Source organism: Gopherus evgoodei, chromosome 2 (assembly GCF_007399415.2).
Source record: "Gopherus evgoodei ecotype Sinaloan lineage chromosome 2, rGopEvg1_v1.p, whole genome shotgun sequence".
In the NCBI taxonomy this organism is placed as follows: domain Eukaryota; kingdom Metazoa; phylum Chordata; order Testudines; family Testudinidae; genus Gopherus; species Gopherus evgoodei.
In genome coordinates, this window is record NC_044323.1 from 197412175 (window position 1) to 197432083 (window position 19909).

Below are 19909 nucleotides of genomic sequence, written 5' to 3' on the forward strand. Positions count from 1 at the left end.
CCCTTTGAACTTGCGTTAATAGCAAATAATCTTAGGTCCTGATTCATCAAACACTCTTAAGTTTGCTTAAATTTAAGCACGTGAATAGTTCTGTTAAAAGAAAAGGGACTACCCATGTGCTTATTCAACTTCATGTATAAATGTTTGAAGGATTGGGTTCATAATTTATATTCATTCCATCAATTTAATTTAGAATTGGGGTAAATTGAAATAATTTGAAATGTAGTTGAAATAAGTGTAATTGTACTTACTTTCTAATAGATTTGGATTTGTACTGTTGTCTGTTGATGGTTAAGGATTCCCTTAAAGCTATATGTAAGCAACATTTAACAGCTTTCTTTAGCTGCAAATTTGCTGAAAAGCATTCTTTCAAAGATTAATATCTTTAAGAGGCTTAAGTAAAATTTTGTTTGAATATTTACATTTTGTGCATGGGTTTTCTAATACTGTAAAAGAGCAAGTACAATAAAAGCTGTGTTATCTGGCGCTTTACCAGCCAGAAAGCTCTAGAAACTGGCATTTGATATCCATTAAAAGTCTGGTTGGCACGGGTCTGGCAGGCTCCCTACCTGGCTCCATGTGGGTCCCTGGAAGCGGCGACATATCCTTGCTGCTCCTAGGCAGAGAGACAACCACAAGGGCTTTGAGCATTGCCAATGCCGTTCCCTGAGCACTGGCTCTGCAGGTCCCATTGGCTAGAAACCACACCAATGAGAGCAGCGGGGGTGGTGCCTCTGGGCGGAGGCAGTGTGCAGAGCTGCCTGGCTGAGCCTCTGCCTCAGAGCAGCAGATACATGTTGCTGCTTCCAGGGAGCCACCTGACATGAGTGCTAGCCGGATCCGGCACCTCAAAACCTCTCCTGTGTCCCAATCCCCTGCATTTAGCCCCTTCCTGCACTCAAACTCCCTCCCACATCCTGCACCCCAAACCTCATCTCACTCACCAATGCCCAGCCCCCTCCCACACCCAAACTCCCTACCTTCATTAGTATAACTCTTTGTTAATGGGAATTTTTGACTAACCGGCACACCCCATTTCCCCAACATGCCGGATAACAAAGCCTTTTACTTTTACTGTGATTTCTCTTATTTAGATATTTCTTTAAAAATGACTCCAGTTCATTTTACATAATGACATGAGAATCACATGGCAATTTGAATTTTATTTTTGGAAATATAATTTAAATTGTGCTGAACTAAGGGGGGAAATTATTGGACTTGGAACACACACATATATACATGTGTGTGTGTGTGTGTGTATATATATATATATACACATACACACTCTCTTGATTTGATGCTGTTCTTTTTACCTTTAAACAAGTAGCATTCTGACACCCTTCCTAAGCATCCTTCTAATAAAATATATACATTTAGATAAGATGTGGACTTACACTTTTCCTGGGGTTTGGGTATATTGATTCACTTCGTTATTTAAGTTTCAGCTTAAGCTTTCAAGCACTTAACATCAGGGTGACTTAACACAAGATCCCTGGATTCCCATGCAGAGTCTAAGAATTTCCTAGGCTGAACCTCAGTCTGGGAAGGATAAGTTAGTGAGTTATGGTTATCCACTAAATGTTTTTGTTGTTGTTTGGAGGGAGTGGGCATTTACCTTTTGCTACATAAACCTTGTTGCCATAGAGCAAAAATAGCATTCAGCTCTTAAACTCTTTGAAACATGTATAGTTATTGGTGATTGTTGCAAGTGTTATCTGGGTCTTAGGCCATGTGTGTACTTTACTGGTGTAGAATTACTGATAAACTGTGCCAGCAAAACATGCCTACTGGGGAAGTTGCATGTATAGTAAAACCACCCCACATAAACAAAACTAGCTGTACCAGTAAAAATGCAGCTTTGTCAGTTTAGCTGTGTCTGCACTAAGGACTTCTGCCTGCACAGCTGTGTTGATAAGCGATCACACTCCTCAGACCCCTGACTGATGTAGGGCAGACATAGCCTTAGCTTGTTTTGTTTCAAAAACACAAACAACTTGCTATCTTTTGTAGTGTATGAAGAGTAATTTTGACTGTTTTCTTGAAGAAAGATAAGTGATCATGCAAATAGCTTTAAATCACTCTGGGGAAAAAACAGTATGTCTCGGCAGATTGAGAATTAAATGTTCCAGAGAAGTACAATCAAATAAGAAGGGAGAGAGAACTTGTTGTTATATAAAGCCAGAGACTGAAGGAAACTAAGAAAGAGGCCAATAGGTGTCTGAGTTCATAGTGACTAATTTCTCTTAATGAATAATACTTTCAGTGCTTGGAAAGATTCATTAGTCTTTGAAAAGAATATGAAGTGCATTAAAACTTAGAGTCTAATTGTGGCATTTAACCACTAGTATAAATAGGAGATGGTACAGAGTTGTGTTGCCACATGTACTGGTTGCAGAGGAGTTGTTTCAGAAAGAGCAATATCTCCCCTCATGGCTATGTGTACAAGTTGACTCAATTTTGAATCATCATTTGGAATGGTTGAGCCTGCTACCTTTGGTGCAACTAACCTGCTCTGTGGAATGAACAATGGCCTCACCCCTCCCACTCTTGCCCTTTTGGGATGAATGGAGGGAATTATACCCTCTGAGCTCAGAGACTAAGGATTGTAAGTCCTTGCACGAACTGTATAAGGGAGAAGAAACTCCTTTGCTTGTTCCCTCTCTGTGGTCTCCTGTAAGGGTCTTTTGCAATCTAAGCTCAAATGTGGAAGACAATACTAAACTAGCAAATAATAGAGTCTAGTCCATTACATTTAATTACAGGTGTTTTCTCCTTCAAAACCTAATTTAGAAAACACAGCTTAATTTCATACTGTGGGATCAACAAATTGACCTAGTCACTTTCTTCTTTCTTTATTACGTTATTTTGTTCTTTGTTGTTGAACAGGTGAACTCTGCTGCCAAGGCTATTCTACTGTATCTCCTGCAGGGGCGATTGATGATGACAGCACTGACCTGGAACAAGTTTATTGAGGCCCTCTATCCCATCATTCCAATTTTACAGGTACCTGCAGCTTTTTTTAAAGCACAGTTTATCTTGAGCTGAGGTTGATTACCATAAGAACACTTGTGTAACATAACAATGTTGCAGTATAAGGAGAAGAAAATTTAACAAGGTAGAGGGTGGAATAGATGAGCAAGTAATATTCATTTGAGCAGGCCAAAATATATGGGTGTTAAATAGGGGACAGTTTTGTATGTATGCTAAGCAAATATGGGAAGTTCATTGCAACTGAAGAATCTGGTACGCCTGTAGAGATAAGACAAAATTTCCTGTGTCAGTTCAGAACCCAACTCTTTCCATCAGCCCAAATTCTTGCCTCCAGGTTCAGGAAAACTGAAACTTTAATGTATTTCTAACATATATCTCAAGTATTTTTTTACGAGTTTTTCTGCCTTCAAACCTCCCAGACCAGAGGAACGCTAAAACAAAACAAAAAACACCAAACTGTAAATGGAAAAAGCCCAAGAAGCTTTCCCTTAGGAAATCTTTTTAGGATCAGGGTCTCGTATACTACAGTTTGGAGCTTTAGTCTCTGTTTTTTATTCTATTATGTCTACTTTTTTTTTGCCTGAGAGATCTTAATGTAAAGGAAAATACAACAATTTTTATTGCAGTTATACAACATTCTCATCTTTCAGAATGGAAAAATACTAAGTGTCTGTCTTTCTTGTGAGTGATTTGATGTCAAGATTAGAGACCAAAAAGTTGTGCAGTAGCTAACCACATGATCTTATTTGTTTCCCTTATGCTCCTTCCTCCTTTTGCTTGTCATAGGATTTATTTAGACTTGAATTTTATAGTTAATTGACAATGTATTAACTAACACAACTATATTTGAAAATAAACACCACTGAGAACAAATGTTCATGTCCTGAAACAAATGTTCATGAAGTGTCTATGGTAGAAATTACAATTGTGTTAGTTAATATGTAGTTATCAACACTTGTTAGAGCATGACTGAAAATTCCAGTGTAGATGAACACACACTCACTTGTAGCATACTGCTCAAATGAGATTGCAAGCTTTTTGAGGGAGGAACTGTATTTTACTGTTTATGTAACATCTAGTATAATGGACTCCAATATAGATTGGTGCCTGTCGGCGCTACTACAACATAGATTGTAAAAATAATAAGGATCTGACCACTTTTGCTTTATTTTCCCTCATTGTTTTTTGCGTCACTTAAGTTTGGACATCTGTGGGAGGTCCCTGATTATTCAAATTTCAAGTAACTTAGTGCAGTACAGACCTAAATATTCTTACTATGTTTTGGCAGGAATTGACTGTCCTCCATTAGGGTAGCTTGTCTTTTTGAAACTCTTCTGTTGTCTTGATTAAACATAATTAATGACCCTTACTGCCCTGAGACCTTCAGCCAGTCTCTATGCCCTGCTTTTTAAGTCAGGGTTTGTCTACACTAGCTGTGGATATGATTTGCCGCTTGTGTAGATGTACCCACACTAGCTGTGCTCTAGCTAACTAGCTAAAACCAGCAGTGATGATGCAGCAGCATGGATTTCAACATGATGTGTCCAAGCTTCCTCTTCTTCACCCCCACACCTCCCTATGGATGTACTTGCTGATGCAGCCTGTGCTACCTCATCCTCACTGCTGTTTTTAGCAAACTAGCTAGAGTACAACTGGTGTGGGTATGTCTACACCAGCTATAGCTTGTATCCCTGCTGCAATGTGGACATGCTCTTAGAGCAAAAGGTATCCGTTTATCTTTACTCCCTGTTCAATCTGACGAGAACTCTTGCCCTTCTCTTTTCTCCCATATCCTACTTGCTCCATCCCATCCTTCATATCTGTGTCTGGTGCTAAAATCTCCCTTCTACTATGTGCTTCTACTCCTACAAGCTTGTACGTCATGTTATGTCTGACTCTTCTTGATTCCTTCCTTTTGCCTAACGTTTAAGCACACACGGTCATCTGTCTTCCCCCATTTTCCTTTAAATTTCTTACTTCTGCGCCTACTTTTCTTCCTACATCTCCCTTTTCCTGAACAGTGATTCCATATTTTTTCTATTTTAGGCATTGATCCTTTCAGTGAGCTGTGTAAGAATAGACACTTTCATGGAACCTAATCCAAGCACTGGGGCCTCAGATTACAATCTCTTGAGTGCAAATAATGTCCTGTTTATGATTTGCTATGTAAACGTACAGTGCAGTGATTTTTGTTAAATAACTAATGGTGGGTTGTTTTATCATGGAAATGAACACTTTTGTGAGTGCTTTGAATATATTCTCTCCCCCAAAATGTCTAGAATTATTTTAAAACAATTTTTTCCAAGCTATTAAATTTTTAGGGGTCTGCAAATAAAAAAAAAAAAAGGTTAAAAACCACTGCTGTAGCTCCCCAGGCTAGAGGATCCAATGTTCGCAGGCTCAGAGGGTACTGTACCCTATGTCCCCTAAGTGATGGATACTAAAATGTCTTTTTGCTCTTATAGTGCCCAGAGTCCATTGTCTCAGCCTCAAGAGTCGCGAAGGATTTCTAAGGAGCTTGCAAAGCTGCTGCTTGTTAGCTTGATTGCTTTGTTTACCTTTTATGTAAATATTCTTTCCTTGTCCTCTGCCTGTAATCAAGCCAGTCAGACAGGTGAATCCACATATCAGACTGGATTTATGCACTGCCTCCAAAACACACATTAAGAACATATTTCCAGCGTGCGCACGCACACATATCTTTGTACACAAACTGTACATATATCAAGTGGTGATATTTGGGACCAGCTTGTCACCAGTTTATGCATGATACTTTATGGCATACCTTTTAGATACACACTATGACAACAGTGTTTGTGGAGGGGATAGTGAATATGTCAGGCCTAATCTGAGTTACAATATGGTTGGCCTTCTGCTAGTAGGCATTGAGGAACTCTTAAAGTCACACCTGGTTTTTGTGGAAGCATTTTATTTTGCAGAATTAAAATGATTTACATCATGAAACAAAGTGACAATTGCTTAAACAGTCCATCTTCTATTGTCTTAAGATAGGTGGCGACCTATTTTTTAAATTACTGGGTTGTAAGAAATCAACTTCGGTGTGTTCTGGAAAGGTAATCCTTGTCTAAACTTGAATTAGAAAGTGTGAGAGGCAATTCCTTACCCGGATGTTCTTAGGGGGAAGAAGCATAGACTTATGAGCTGCTTGCTTTATGTGCACTTCCAAGATGGTTTCATATGAAGTAGTTAGTACAATTTAATATAATCTTGCCTAGAAAACATAGTTTCCATTCATATGATTTTGTTTTTTGTCAAAAGTAGATATGCTTGTTTCTTATTTAAAAACCTATTCACCAGTTTGTCTAATTATTTTTAGGGTTATGCAGACACAGAAGAGACACTGGGTAACTGCATCCTCAGTCTAAGCGAAACAGCTTCTGACAAAGGAGAAGGGATTCTCCCTAGAACTACTAGATTAAGGGCTGCTCTACGACTTCTCTTCTCAAAAAAGCAGTTGTGAGTAGTAATGTCCTGTAATAATTTCAGCTTGTGATTGATGCGTGATATTAGCAAGTCTAACCTAAACTATTAAGACTGTTTTAATTGATTTACAGTGAGGGCTGATTTGAAATGTTGTGGATAAATGATAAATAGAAGTAAGTCTTAAGCATTATCAGTGTGTTTTTCTGACATTTTCTAACTCTGTATGTATATCTGAAGAGCTAAAATGCCCCACTGACAAGAATCTTGATCCTTAGTAATTTGTTTCCTTAGAGTCCGTTCTGTGGCACTGAAACATCTAACATTCCATCTCATGAATGAAGAAGGGGCCAGCCTGAAGCGCCCTCTTTTGCATGGTAGTGTTTTCTCCAGTGTTCCTAACTTGTTTGTTGTGGAAAGATCTATTGAGCTGAAATTGGATGATACAAAAGAGTCAATTTTTAAGGTGACCAAAATATCCTTTTAACATATTTTTGTAATTCTGTCCTTTTTGGACTGCTTATTAACATCATGTGGGAAGGCTGCTGCATGTCAATTATTTCACCTTCTGCAGGTTGCAGTAATCTTTTTCCCTTGAATTGTCTTGCACCTTATAAATAAGTCTGCCAGAGAACCTCTACCCTACAAACTTTAAGAGTAGCTTTTATGTTATAAGATACGTAATAGGGTCGCCTCTCACAAGTGCCCCCTTCTGGTCCGGTGTGAGCCTTCCATTCCCCTGGAGACACTGGCCTCTATAACAGTCCAACAGGGCCCATCGCAATACCCTCCATTGAGGTGTCCTTTTCAGCAGCCCTCCCTAGGCTCAGACCTTAACTAGACCAATAGGGCCCTTGTGGTACCTTTGCTTGGTCTGGCTAGGTTCTGGGCTCAGTCCTTGCTTGGTCCCTGCAGCCAGCCAGGACTTCTTTCTTAGCTTCTCTGATCTTCGGCAGTCCTACCTGGTCTCAGCCCTGCGCGCACTGAGCTGTCTGTAGTCCTGTTGCTCTTCCAGCCAGCCAGGAACCCAGTCCTCTGTCTTCCAGCTCCAGGCAGCAACTGACTGCTCTGTCTCTGCTGCTTTTCATATGGCTCTTGTGGCCTTTGCTCGGCCCTCCAGCAGCCCCTCTGATTGATTGCTTCCCCTGCAGCCACTCTAGGCTGCCTGGAGTACTTCTCTGCTCCTTTGTGGGGCATGGTGAGACAGGGCCGTGAGACCTCCAGCAGAGGGCCTCTGGACCTAGACCACTCTGTCACAAGGTGCAACAGTGAATGAGACATGGATTCACTTACTACTCAGCTTCACTAGATTTTACCCTGTGCAGATAAGTTAGCTCCACAAATGCAAACTGGATGTACTTAGCTGCACACTGTAATAGCTTATCATACTTGTTCAAATTCTATTGTGCATGAGTAGAACATTTTTTCAAATGGTCATAGTTCTGTTAAATCAAAACTACCTTTTACTAGAACACTCAAAGGCACTTTTCAGTGTGAAATATTTCCAGGCCAAATGTCAAGTTTCTGCCTCTGGTCACTTGTGCTGCTGGGAAACAAAAGATCACAAGGCTTTTCTAATAACGGGAAAAGTGTACCTTTAAACAAAATTTTCCTTTCACTCAAAGAGCTGAAATCTTTTTTGCTCAGTTTCCAAAAAATATTCGTATTGGGTAGTCTGTCTAGAAAATCTCAGCCCAAAAGATGAAAATTTTTTATGATGCAGATATGAACAACTGAAATGGGATTAGCAGAGAAATAACTACGTAACCTTTGGTAGTAGTGGTAGGTAGTTCCTACTATAATTTTTAATAATACAGGCTGACATCAAAGCAAATATCAGAGGTCTCTTCATACTGTTATCTTGTCTTTAGCTGTGTTTTTTTGCTTCAGGTTGAACAAAATTCCACAGATCCATGTTCTCATAGTCAGTCTCACAATCATGGAAGGAATTCCCGTAGAAAGTAACTTTGGCATAGAAGAATGCATGATTATCATATGCAATAGCGCCCACTATGTGCTGGTTTCTTTTGAGACACTAAAGGAGTATCTGCTTGGTAGAGCTAATAATGGAAGGATAGAGAGACAAGTAAACAGATTAAGGGATGGGGGAAAAACAGCAGGCCCTTAGGTAGGTGCAATATCTGCTGCAGAAGATAGGTGAATATCACACACTTTCTGGAGGCCAACAGGTAAATATATACCTTTTTGGTCATGTTACTATATGTTGAAACTTGTTGAAAACAGTTTATTGTTCCAGCTGCCTATGTTGTGCAGCCTCAGCCCCCAATAACAGATGCTTGTAATTCAGGATATGGTAAGTGCAAGACAATTCCTTACCATACAAGCAAATCCTACATCTATAATCTAAGACAAAATCCAAGACCTGCTTGTGGCTGTGGGGCTCTAGATTAGAAGTTCATGGTCTGCAGGAAATAGATGGAAACAAACAGCAACCAGTAAAATAAATCAAAATGTTAAACGAGTTCTGAAAGATGACATTCTTTCTCTAGCATAAAAATAATCTAGCCCCTCAGTTTACCATAGATTTTAGATGTTGCTTTTTTTAAAAAATCAATCTGTATATTTTGAACTTAATTAACAGCCGACCTAAACACAAGCCATTTTACAGATAGTCTTTTGGATTTAGCTACAACTATACTGCAATGAAATGTCAAGCATTTATAGTTGGTGAACATAGGGTATAGGACTATTGACCCTCGTTCCCTGCTATTGTAGGTTACTACATCACATAATCATGAATATATGCACATAATAATAATGTACATTACTGCACTTGTTAATTACACTAGAAAAATGAGTCTGTATATAAAGACTTTTTTGAAATTTCTGCATTTGCATACTTTAAAAACCAATGGGCATGATATGTTATTCTTTCCAATTGCTACATTCTGGAAATTGTTAATTTTTTATTCCCCAAGAAATGCTTTAGAAGCTCAGTAAATCATACCACGGTCAATTCTGAGTGAATATATATATATGCTGCTTGTAAGGATTTTTAGAATGTATCCTAGTCACATTTATTTATATCTTTTTTTTAATATTTCCTACACTTTGAGGGAATAAGAAGGCTACTTTTCCTGTTTAACTAAGAGACATATATTATATGTATTTCTAAATGTAGTTTTGTTTTAATAGGAGGAGACAGTGGAAAAACTATATGGTATTCTTACTTCTGACACCATTGATCTAGTTTTGAGAAAGTCTGCAGCAGAGCAACTAGCTATAATTATGCAAGGTAAAGTGTTCTGGTAATATTGATTCATATGCTGGTGAGCTGGTTTTCTCCTTGGAATGCTATTTTCAAATTTTTAAATACATAACTTATATTACCAGACCAATATTGCAAAACTGTAATGAAAATTTCATAGCCCAAGTTCAAAATTTACTTGCTTGCTCTTGTTATGCGTGAGAATGAGGGATGTAGATTTTATTCTCTTATCTGGGAAAAAAAGAGGGGCTCAGCCTGGGTGAGAGGGCAAGTACAATTCTGCAAAGTTAAGGTAAACCTAATGACTGATCTTTAAATTAGGCCTTTTTAGATTGTCCCATTCGACATATCTTTTCCTTCCTTTTTTTTTTCCCTTGAACTTTATCACCTAATTTATTCTTGTTTATTAGAGATGATACTGCAAAATTCCTGCATTTCCATGCTAGTTATTTCTGCTTGTGTGGAAGAGACCATTCTCCTTAGCAAAGAGTAGGTGGGGTTTTTTTTCAGTGTCATTCTTGGCTTATACTTCATAATCTAAGAAGTGACAGTCTATTTTGTAGACTGCAGTATTTTCTTCAAATGGGTAAGGTCAGTCTTTAAATTGATTTGATTAAGTTACACTTGAAAACATGAGCAGTCACGGAAACAGTAGAGTCTTCTCTTATCCAAATGGTCTTGTATTCAGAGTGTTTAATAAAATAATTCCAGGGGCTAGTATATGGAAGAGATTGGCAATGCAATACAGGATTTCACTTGAGGAATAATGGTAAAAATAATTCTCCGATGTCTACTATGTATTGAGAGAAAATGAGTTCATGGTCTCTCTTATACTTAGTAGGCAGGCATCTGTATCTCCACAACTGCCATTGTGACTGGCATAGTTATCGGCAGCCTCATTCTTGAGGCTAAGTATTGAATGAGTGTGTAAACCAAACTTCCTTGTGACCCCTTGAGAATAGGTGTAAGACACGTTGACAAGGCTTTGAGGAGGCTTGCATTGCTATTGCTTGTGCTATACCTGTTCAGTGGATAGAGGGCTTTGGCATTCAGTGATGTAAAATTGGTACATCTCACCAGCATTAAAATGGTGTGTGCTCCCACACAGGAAGTTAAATATAAAATTGATGTGGAACTAATGGCTTTTGCTAATACTTTTTTCTCTTGCAGATACCAAAATGCATGCTGTTGTGAAAAAACTGGGTCTGATAGATAAGTTATTTGTTTACTTTACTGAATGTGTACACCGGGATGGCAAGGTAAAAATATTACCATGAGGTTTTTTTGTAAATGTTGTTGTGGTAAAAGCAGTAGAACTTGGTATCTACCACTTTTTTTAAGCACAGTCTTTCAGTACATTAATTCCACTAATAAAATGACAATCTAAGAACACAAGTGTGTAATCTTCCTGTATCTTTGCTTTATTCACTTGGCTTTTGCTCATGATAGGTTCACTATTAACTTAATCCATATATGTAGTTAATATAGTTATCTAAATTGCGATGGAAGAATCCTCTATCCCCATTAACACAGAAACATAGAAATGGTCTAGGAGAGACTACAAGAGGTCATCAAGTCCAGTCCTCTTTGGTGAGGCAGGACCAAGTAAGTCTAGACCATTCCTGACAGATTTTTGCCCAGTCTGTTCTTAAAAACCTCCAGCAGTGGAGTCCACAAGCTACCTTGGAATCCTGTTCTTCAATTGAGTTACCCTTCTAGTTAGTTTCTCCTAATATTTAAACTAAATGTCCCTTGCTACACATTAGCCCATTGCTTCTTATCCTACATGGAGGACATGAAGAACAGTTGATCTTGGTCCTCTTTATAATAGCCCTTAACATATCTGAAGACTGTTATCAGGTTCCCCTTCATTCATCTTTTCTCAAGACTGAACATGTCCAGTTTTTTTTAACCTTTTCTCAAAGGTCAATTTTTCTAATACAGTAACTCCTCACTTAACATCCTAGTTATGTTCTTGAAAAATACAACTTTAAGTGAAACAATGTTAAGCAAATCCAATTTCCCCATAAGAATTAATGTAAATAGGGTGTGGGGTTGAAAAAAATTCAACAGACAAAAGACATTAGATACATATACAGTATACGTTTTAAATAATTTTAAACAAACAATTTAATACTGTACTCACCAGTGATGATTGCGAAGCTTGGTAGAGGCAGGGTTGTAGCGGGTTTGGGCTGCGGGGGCTTGCCCCGCTCTGCCTGCCAGGCGTTCCTGCTGGGGAGCGGGAGGGGGGAGGGGGGCTTACAAATGGAACATTTCAGGACTTGAAAGGAGTTTGTTCTCTAATAGGTCAGCAACTTAATAACAAAACAATGTTAACTGGGAAAACGTTAAGTGAGGAGTTACTGTACTTGCTATATTTTTTGTTGCTCTCTGGACTCTCTTCAGTTTATCCACTTCTTTTCTGAAGTGTGACACCCAGACCTGGACACAGTACTCCATCTGAGGACTCACCAGTGCTGAGTAGAGTGGGACAATTAACTCCTATGTCTTACAAACAATGCTCTTCTTGATGCACCCTAGAACGTTAGCCTTTTTCACAGCTGCATCACATTGCTGACTCTCATTCAATTTGTGATTCACTGTCGCCCTCAGATCTTTTCAGCAGTACTACCACATAGCTAGTTAATCTCCATTTTTGTAGTTGTATATTTTATTTTTCCTTCTGAAGTATAATATTTGCACTAGTCTTTATTGAATTTCATTTTGTTGATTTCAGACCAGTTCTCTAATTTGATTTCAGTTCTGTAATTTGGTTAGGTTGTTTTTAATTCTAATCATATCCTCCAAAGTGCTTGCAATCCCTCCCAACTTGGTCTCATCTGCAGATTTTATAATCCTGTTCCCAGTCCGCTATCCAAGTCATTAATGAAAATATTAAAATCTCGAATCTCTCGCTTGTTGAAGACTAAAAAGTGATATTAAAGGGTTCATAAAGACAGACATTATGTCTTTAAAGGTTACATCCTAGACTCCTAAAGTCCAGCGTCAAACAGGTCATAATCTATAATATGCATTGTAAAACATCCAAAGCTTATTGAGGAACATACAGATAGAAATAAAACAGCTTCCTGAATGATTGAAAACTGGTGTCTTACAGAGCATTCACCAGGGAAATCTCAGCAGACAAGGTCACCCATAGAATTGAACGAGTTTGTAGCAAACAATCAGACATGCCATAGCCTTTTTGTGTTTGTGATTTATCAGAAAACACTTAATTTCATGATTGTGCATTATTTCAAAGTGTTGGAGTGCTTTATGTAAATACATCTTGGGCAATAAGCTGTTCACAGGCTATTTGCTTGGATTAACTTTGACTGCTGGTTCTAATAGACTTCAAGGTCAGGTTATAAATCCATGGTATGCCCACATCTTGAAAACTGTGTGCAGATGTGGTCGCCCCATCTCAAAAAAGATATATTGGAATTGGAAAAGGTTCAGAACAGAGCAACAAAAATAATTACGGGTATGGAATGGCTTCCGTATGAGGAATGATTAATAAGACTGGGACATTTCAGCTTGGAAAAGAGCTAAGGGGGGATATGATAGAGGTCTATAAAATCATGATTGATGTGGAGAAAGTAAATAGGGAAGTGTTATTTACTCCTTCTCATAACACAAGAACTAAGGGTCACCAAATGAAATTAATAGTCAGCAGGTTTAAAACAAAAGGAAGTATTTTTTCGGACAACGCATAGTCAACCTATGGAACACCTTGCCAGAGGATGTTGTGAAGGCCAAGACTATAACCGGGTTCTAAAAAGAACTAGATATACTCATGGAGGATAGGTCAATCAGTGGCTATTGGCCAGGATGGGCAGGTATGATGTCCTTAGCCTCTGTTTGCCAGAAGCTGGGAATAGACAAATTTTGCAGAATTTTTAATTTTTTGGTGCAGAATTCCCTCAGGAGCCAGAAGATCACATAACGCTTGTTAATTCTACTGAAGTTTTAATTTAAATTTATGAAGAAATGTTTTTAAATATTGACACTGGAAAAGGTATCTTATCTCAGTCACATTAAGAAGTTCTATAGCCAGACTCTGATAGCTTGAATGTGAGATCTACTCAAAGCTATTGCTGCCATAAATCAACAAAACAAGCAGAAGAGGTTTAATTCCCACAGTTCTATTTTTCCAATTTTATTTTAGCATGATAACATGTTTTTGTTTAACATACATAATACTAAGATAGAAAATTTTTTTTGACTTCTAGTTTTGTCTATAGTTAGCACTACAGTACTGATGTTTTATAATATCAGAGTATAAACCCCTTAACAGGCATGACTGAGAAATAGTGCTGGTGGTGAATCTAGGGTAAAAATTTAGTGCTTAAATTAACGAAGAACCTAGGTCACATTAAAAGTCAAGTCTAAGTCAATATTAAGTCACTTAAACACTTCTGAAAATTTTACTTTTAATCTTAATGGAGGGAAGATTGTTTGTGTGTACAGGAAATTTGGAAATCACAGTAAGCTGTCACTAACCATGTTACCTCTGTTTTGGCTGGTGCGTTTTGTTTGTTTATCTATGGTGTGCTCAAAGTGGACAGGTGGGAGAGGAAGTTTTGATATAGAAAGGGGAAGTACCTGTCTTCATCTTCCTAAATAAACTTCTACATCACAAAAAGTCTGAATATCCCTCATAACTAAATAACTTGACTAAAATTCATGACTGGAATATTTGCTAGGTTAAGTCAGTCACTGATACTCTCAAAATGCTCTTGAAATGTGACTGGACCAGGGGTCCGCAACCTTTCAGAAGTGGTGTGCCAAGTCTTCATTTATTCACTCTAATTTAAGGCTTCGCGTGCCAGTAATGCATTTTAATGTTTTTAGAAGTCTCTTTCTATAAGTCTATAATATATAACTAAACTATTGTTGTATGTAAAGTAAATTAAGTTTTTTTACAATGTTTAAGAAGCTTCATGTAAAATTAAGATAAAATTCAGATCTCCCTGGACCGGTGGCCAGGACCCGGGCGGTGTGAGTGCCACCGAAAATCAGCTCACGTGCCGCCTTCAGCACCCGTGCCATAGGTTGCCTACCCCTGGACTAGACTGACAGTCCTGGAGAGTGAAGTTCTCTAACCACAGAACAGTTATGAGCCACATCTGTGCAAGCTCCCCACTAGTATCTCTCTACCCTGATCTGAAGGGACCCTTTTATGGTGAAGAGATCATAGTTTAATTCCTATGTGCATTCAATTTTTTTTGTGTACTTAAATATTGACTGCATACAATATCAAGATAACTGAATGCACTAGTTTGAAAAAACATACATTGAAATATAAACTTTTCAATAATTGTTTAAATATGTACGGTAAGTATCCTTTTGGGGAGGGCTGCCAATAGAGTGCTGGGAAGAGCAGAGATCTAAATAAAGCCTCAGAAGCAGCCTCTAGTTATAGTGATGCAAACAGATTTCACAAAACAAATCTCAAGTATAGAATCTAAGGAAAGCAAAGTAATGGAATAGTCTCTGAAATACTAATATCTCAAAGAGATATTGGCTTTAGTTCTTGATGTTCACTGACCAAATTGTCCATATTTATTCTGCTCTTTACATTCTGAATGAGGCCTTGGTTCTGTTTCTGGCTAGTCCACTGACACTCTAATGTTCGGCAAGTTACCTCACCTATCTCTTCTTCAGTTTTCCTGTCTGTAAATTTTTGATAACAAAGTGCAGCACAGCAGTGACTAAATTTTGAGATCTGCAGATGAAAAATGCCATAAAGTATAAAATATTTTTTATATCTTATTTAATCAGAGCTATTTGGAAATCTTTCAAATATAGACAGGACTTTAATATTGGTCTTTGAAATGAACATTCAAAGAGGGGTGTGAGGTAGAAGTCCAGAAAAATATCTGTTTACACCTGGGCGTAATTAAAATTTTCCCACTGAACTTGTTACAGCCAGTTAGGATGCACTCATTTCCAGATTCAATCTGATTTGGTTAACAGTTTTCTGGGTCTTGGTGCATTTGGTCTTTTGAGAGGATTAATAGTAGAAATGTCCACTAGTTGTAAATTAAGAGTTTTCTTATATACTTGACTATATAGTACTGCATATAGGGAGACATCTACGTTACCATATTTTTTTCTCCCCTTCAGATCATGGAATGTATTGTGTTGCCATGCCTTACACTTCTACGAAAACTTGTATATGCTGATCCAGTTACACGCTTGCCATTAGCGCAACAGCCTTCTATCCTGCTAACGTTATTGAGAGGTGACTTTAAAAGGCTTTGAAGTGTCTTTGATGTACTGTAAATGGAAAGAAAATGTCTGAAGTATGACTACATATTTACAAACTCTCCTCCCCGCCCCCCCCCCCCCCCCCAAAAAAAAAAACCCACCAAACTCTCCACTGACACAGGATCAATCAGTGGTTGCTTCAGATAGCATAACATTTTAAGAAAAAATGGCTTACTGATTCAAGTCATGAATCTGTTCCTGTTGAAGTTAGCATTCCTGTTGAGTTAAAAAGGCTATATCTGTGCTCTTGTATGTATGTGTGACATGCGTCTGACGAAGTGGGTATTCACCCACGAAAGCTTATGCTCCAATACTTCTGTTAGTCTATAAGGTGCCACAGGATTCTTTGTCGCTTTTTACAGATCCAGACTAACACGGCTACCACTCTGATACTTGTATGTATTGTTGACTACCAATGTTTTATTGAAGAATGTTTTAAATTTATCTTGTTTTGTTCAGTTTCCTTGATTTTCCGAGATGACCGTGCTGTTCTAACTGAAAATGCAGCATTGCTTTGCCTTCTGTTGTTTGATGAAGTAGCAAGAAAAGAAATCTGGTAAGCTAAACTATAGTAATTTAATTATTCCTCTCTACATTATCCCTTTGTATCAGTATCTGGGATTTTCTAATGGCAGTAAGTGCATCAGCAACTCTATTCAAAATTTCTACATTTCCAAATCTATAATTTTCCTGTTATGTTTTTGAGTTTGCACAAAATATTTATCCTACAATTAAAATAGAGCCTGATCTAAAGCCTATTGATATGAAGGGGTGTTTCTCTTTTGATGTCAGTGGACTTAGGTTTTAAAGGCCTCATCCAAAGGTCCTGTTCCAGCTGTCGGATCCTTGCACTTACAATGAATAACTCCTGTGGAGTGATTTACAAGATAGAGGCATAAGACATTTTTCTTTAACCTCAACAGATTTTCTTTGTACATTTATTTCTAATGCATTAATGAAATGTATTTCATTTCTTACAATTTGATATATATGTTGTTAGTCATGTTTGTACACTGCTTAACACGATAGGGCCAGAACCTGGCTGAGGCTTCTGGATTCTACAGCAATATAAATATTTCATAATAATTCTGTTGGCCTTAAATTATAATATTATTGTAAAAGCCCTTAGTGTTTGTTTACATACCTTTTCTGTAAACGCATTCCTCAGTTATTTACACAGTAAGCTCTGGGTCTACTTCATCTTTCTGTTCTCTTAAAATTTGAAAAAAGAATACTGCGATTCCAGTTAAAATATGTTTGTCTTTCCAAAATAAACAGTTGTATGTGCTTCATCACTCAAAAGAAATTTCAAGTCATTGGAAAAGAAAGTTAGTATTGTCTTCTTGCAGTTCATATGCTTGAAACTTATTGGAAAGAGTTGTTACTTTTATGTGAGGAAATACAGATTTAATTTGAACTGACCATATCACTTTAATATACTTCTGTAATGTTACCATACAGTAGAGACGTACAACAGATATTCTAGATGTAAATATCAAAATGTCTTAAATTATAATATAATTGCAAAAGCCCTTATTATTTGTTTGCATGGTCTACAAACAAGTCAGTATTAACAAAATATTATATGAATATACTGTTTGTTCAGAAATATCCTGTGAAGAGCCAGAAAGGAGTAAGGAAATAAAAAATAGCTATCAGAATTACGAAGTCATGGAGCCTTAGTAGAAAAAGTAGGGTTTAAGTCAGGAAATAGCAGCTAAAGATTAATTTCAGTCTAATACTACTGTGTAATGAATCTTTCTTTTTGCAGGTCCGATGCTGTATACAGTAATTGTTCTAACCTACCTGCTTTCAGCTTGCCTGTAGCTATTGTCAGACGGTAAGCTTCTTTGCAATTAACGTCTTTTTTGTCTATATGCTGCCAACTGTTGGGGACCAATACATTCCTGGGATAAAAAATATAGCTACAATAGAAACTCACTGATCTGTATATTTTGAAATTCATACAGAAGAATGGTGGTAACTGGGTCTTTCAAAACAAAATTCTCAAAGTAAATTAAAATATATTTTGTGATGCATTAGCCTTACTGTTCTGTTTTTTCTATTTACTTGTTAATTTGCAGTAAGTTTCCTAGTTAGTGTGACCAGATGTCCTGATTTTATAGAGACCGTCCTGATATTTGTGGCTTTGCTTCTATAGGCATCTGTTACTCCCCACCTCCTGTCTTGGTTTTTCACACTTGATATTCGGTCACCCCTTCCTAGTCGTCTGTGTGGATTCTGAAAATTGTGTTATAAAGAGCAATGGTACTGTGTGTTTTTGCCCAAGTGCTTATTTTATAGGTAAATCAATATGAAGCTTTGATATCAATGGGATTTTACTTAGTAGACATGAAAATTCTATTTGTTTCACTGAATTGATTTGAAATTTCTGATTTATTTTTTTATAACTTCAGCTCTACTCAAGCTGAACGAATATTGTTTGCCATTGTGACCTGCAGATGACAGCAAACAAAAACTCTGATCCTGTAAGCTCTTATGCAGGAGTTTAACCTACATGGGATAGTCAGTGGGATTATTTACAAGCGGAAAGATAAGCACGGACATAATTGCAAGCAGGATTGGATCCTCAGATGCTAAATTTGGAATTCTGAGTTATGTTAACTTTCTCCTCAGCTCTGTGTTTTACGTTTCCTGTAAAGTTGTCAGCTGCAAATTCTGCAAAATACTGTTGGCTGCAGAAGGACTAGTGGCCCATTGTGGTAGGCACTATGCATTTAATGGATGCTTGTGAAAGAAACAACACCTGTACATCAAAGAACTTACAGTCTAAGCCAGGTGGCCAACCTGAGCCTGAGAAGGAGTCAGAATTTACCAATGTACATTACCAAAGAGCCACATTAATATGTCAGCAGCTCCGCCAATCAGTACCTCCCCATCCCTCCCTGCACCTCCCGATCAGCTGTTTCGTGGCGTGCAGGAGTCTGGGGGGAGGGGAGGAGGAGTGAAGGCACACTAGGCTCAGGGAAGGGGGTGGGAAGCGGTGGAGTGGGGGCAGGGCCTGTGACAGAGCCAGGAGTTGAGCATTGAGCACCCTTGTCACATTGGAAAAGTTGGCACCTGTAGCTCCAGCCCCGGAGTCGGTGGCTATACAAGGAGCCGCATATTAACTTCTGAAGAGCCACAAGTGGCTCCGGAGCTACAGGTTGGTCCACCCCAATCTAAGCATATGATGAGAGGCAATAGATGGAGAAAAGCAAACTAAGTGAGGGTTACAGTGAAGTGGTTAAGTTTTTGTATAATAGTTAGCAGTCAGAGCAAATCAGTTGTTAGGCAATATCTTTAGCTTTGTTACTACTGTAATAATATATCACACTATTAAAACTAAAAGAATTGTAAAGATCTAACCTGTTTTTTCAATAAGGGCCAGATGCTAAAGGGAGCTGTAAACACATGAAAGTCCCCTGAAATAAGCACAAGGCTTTAACTATTCATCGATTTTGTTGTTTTCTCAGCCTGGATAATAAAAATATAGTGCTCAATTTCACTTTGATTAATAATCACTTTCTAACCAATTTCAAGTTCTCAGGCACTGGAGTATTATTAGCGTTTAGATTGCTAATGCTTAAAGGGATAGTTGTTTTATAATAAAAAAAAGAAACACCAACCAAAATTACTAACTTTATATTGGAATAACCCCCGCTCCCACCATGAGGTTGACAAAGTTGCTTTTGTTTACATAACCTAGATTTTGGGCTATGGTTGGCCTTTGCATCACTTTAAAAAGGAGTCTATCCGAAAAAGTGACTAAAATGACATTTTCGGTATTCCATACTTTTGCCTTGCTCTGGTTTCCATATCAGATTTGCCCACCATAAAGGTTATAATTTTTTCCCCCCATTTAAACTTTTCAGTTCAGGCTAATAAGGTTTTGAAAGGTTTCAGAGTAGCACTGTGTTAGTCTGTATCCGCAAAAAGAACAGGAGTACTTGTGGCACCTTAGAGACTAAC

At 37.9% G+C, this 19909-nt stretch overlaps 1 protein-coding gene across 1 annotated transcript in view; it reads left to right on the forward strand.

Annotated features, from left to right (window-relative positions):
- Window positions 1-19909, forward strand: part of RTTN (rotatin) — a 178085-nt gene that overhangs the window by 43037 nt on the left and 115139 nt on the right. The window contains 8 exon segments of the mRNA XM_030552664.1: window positions 2887-3003; window positions 6329-6468; window positions 6727-6898; window positions 9589-9688; window positions 10832-10920; window positions 15794-15911; window positions 16397-16493; window positions 17709-17777. Coding sequence (XP_030408524.1) covers window positions 2887-3003; window positions 6329-6468; window positions 6727-6898; window positions 9589-9688; window positions 10832-10920; window positions 15794-15911; window positions 16397-16493; window positions 17709-17777 — 902 coding nt within the window.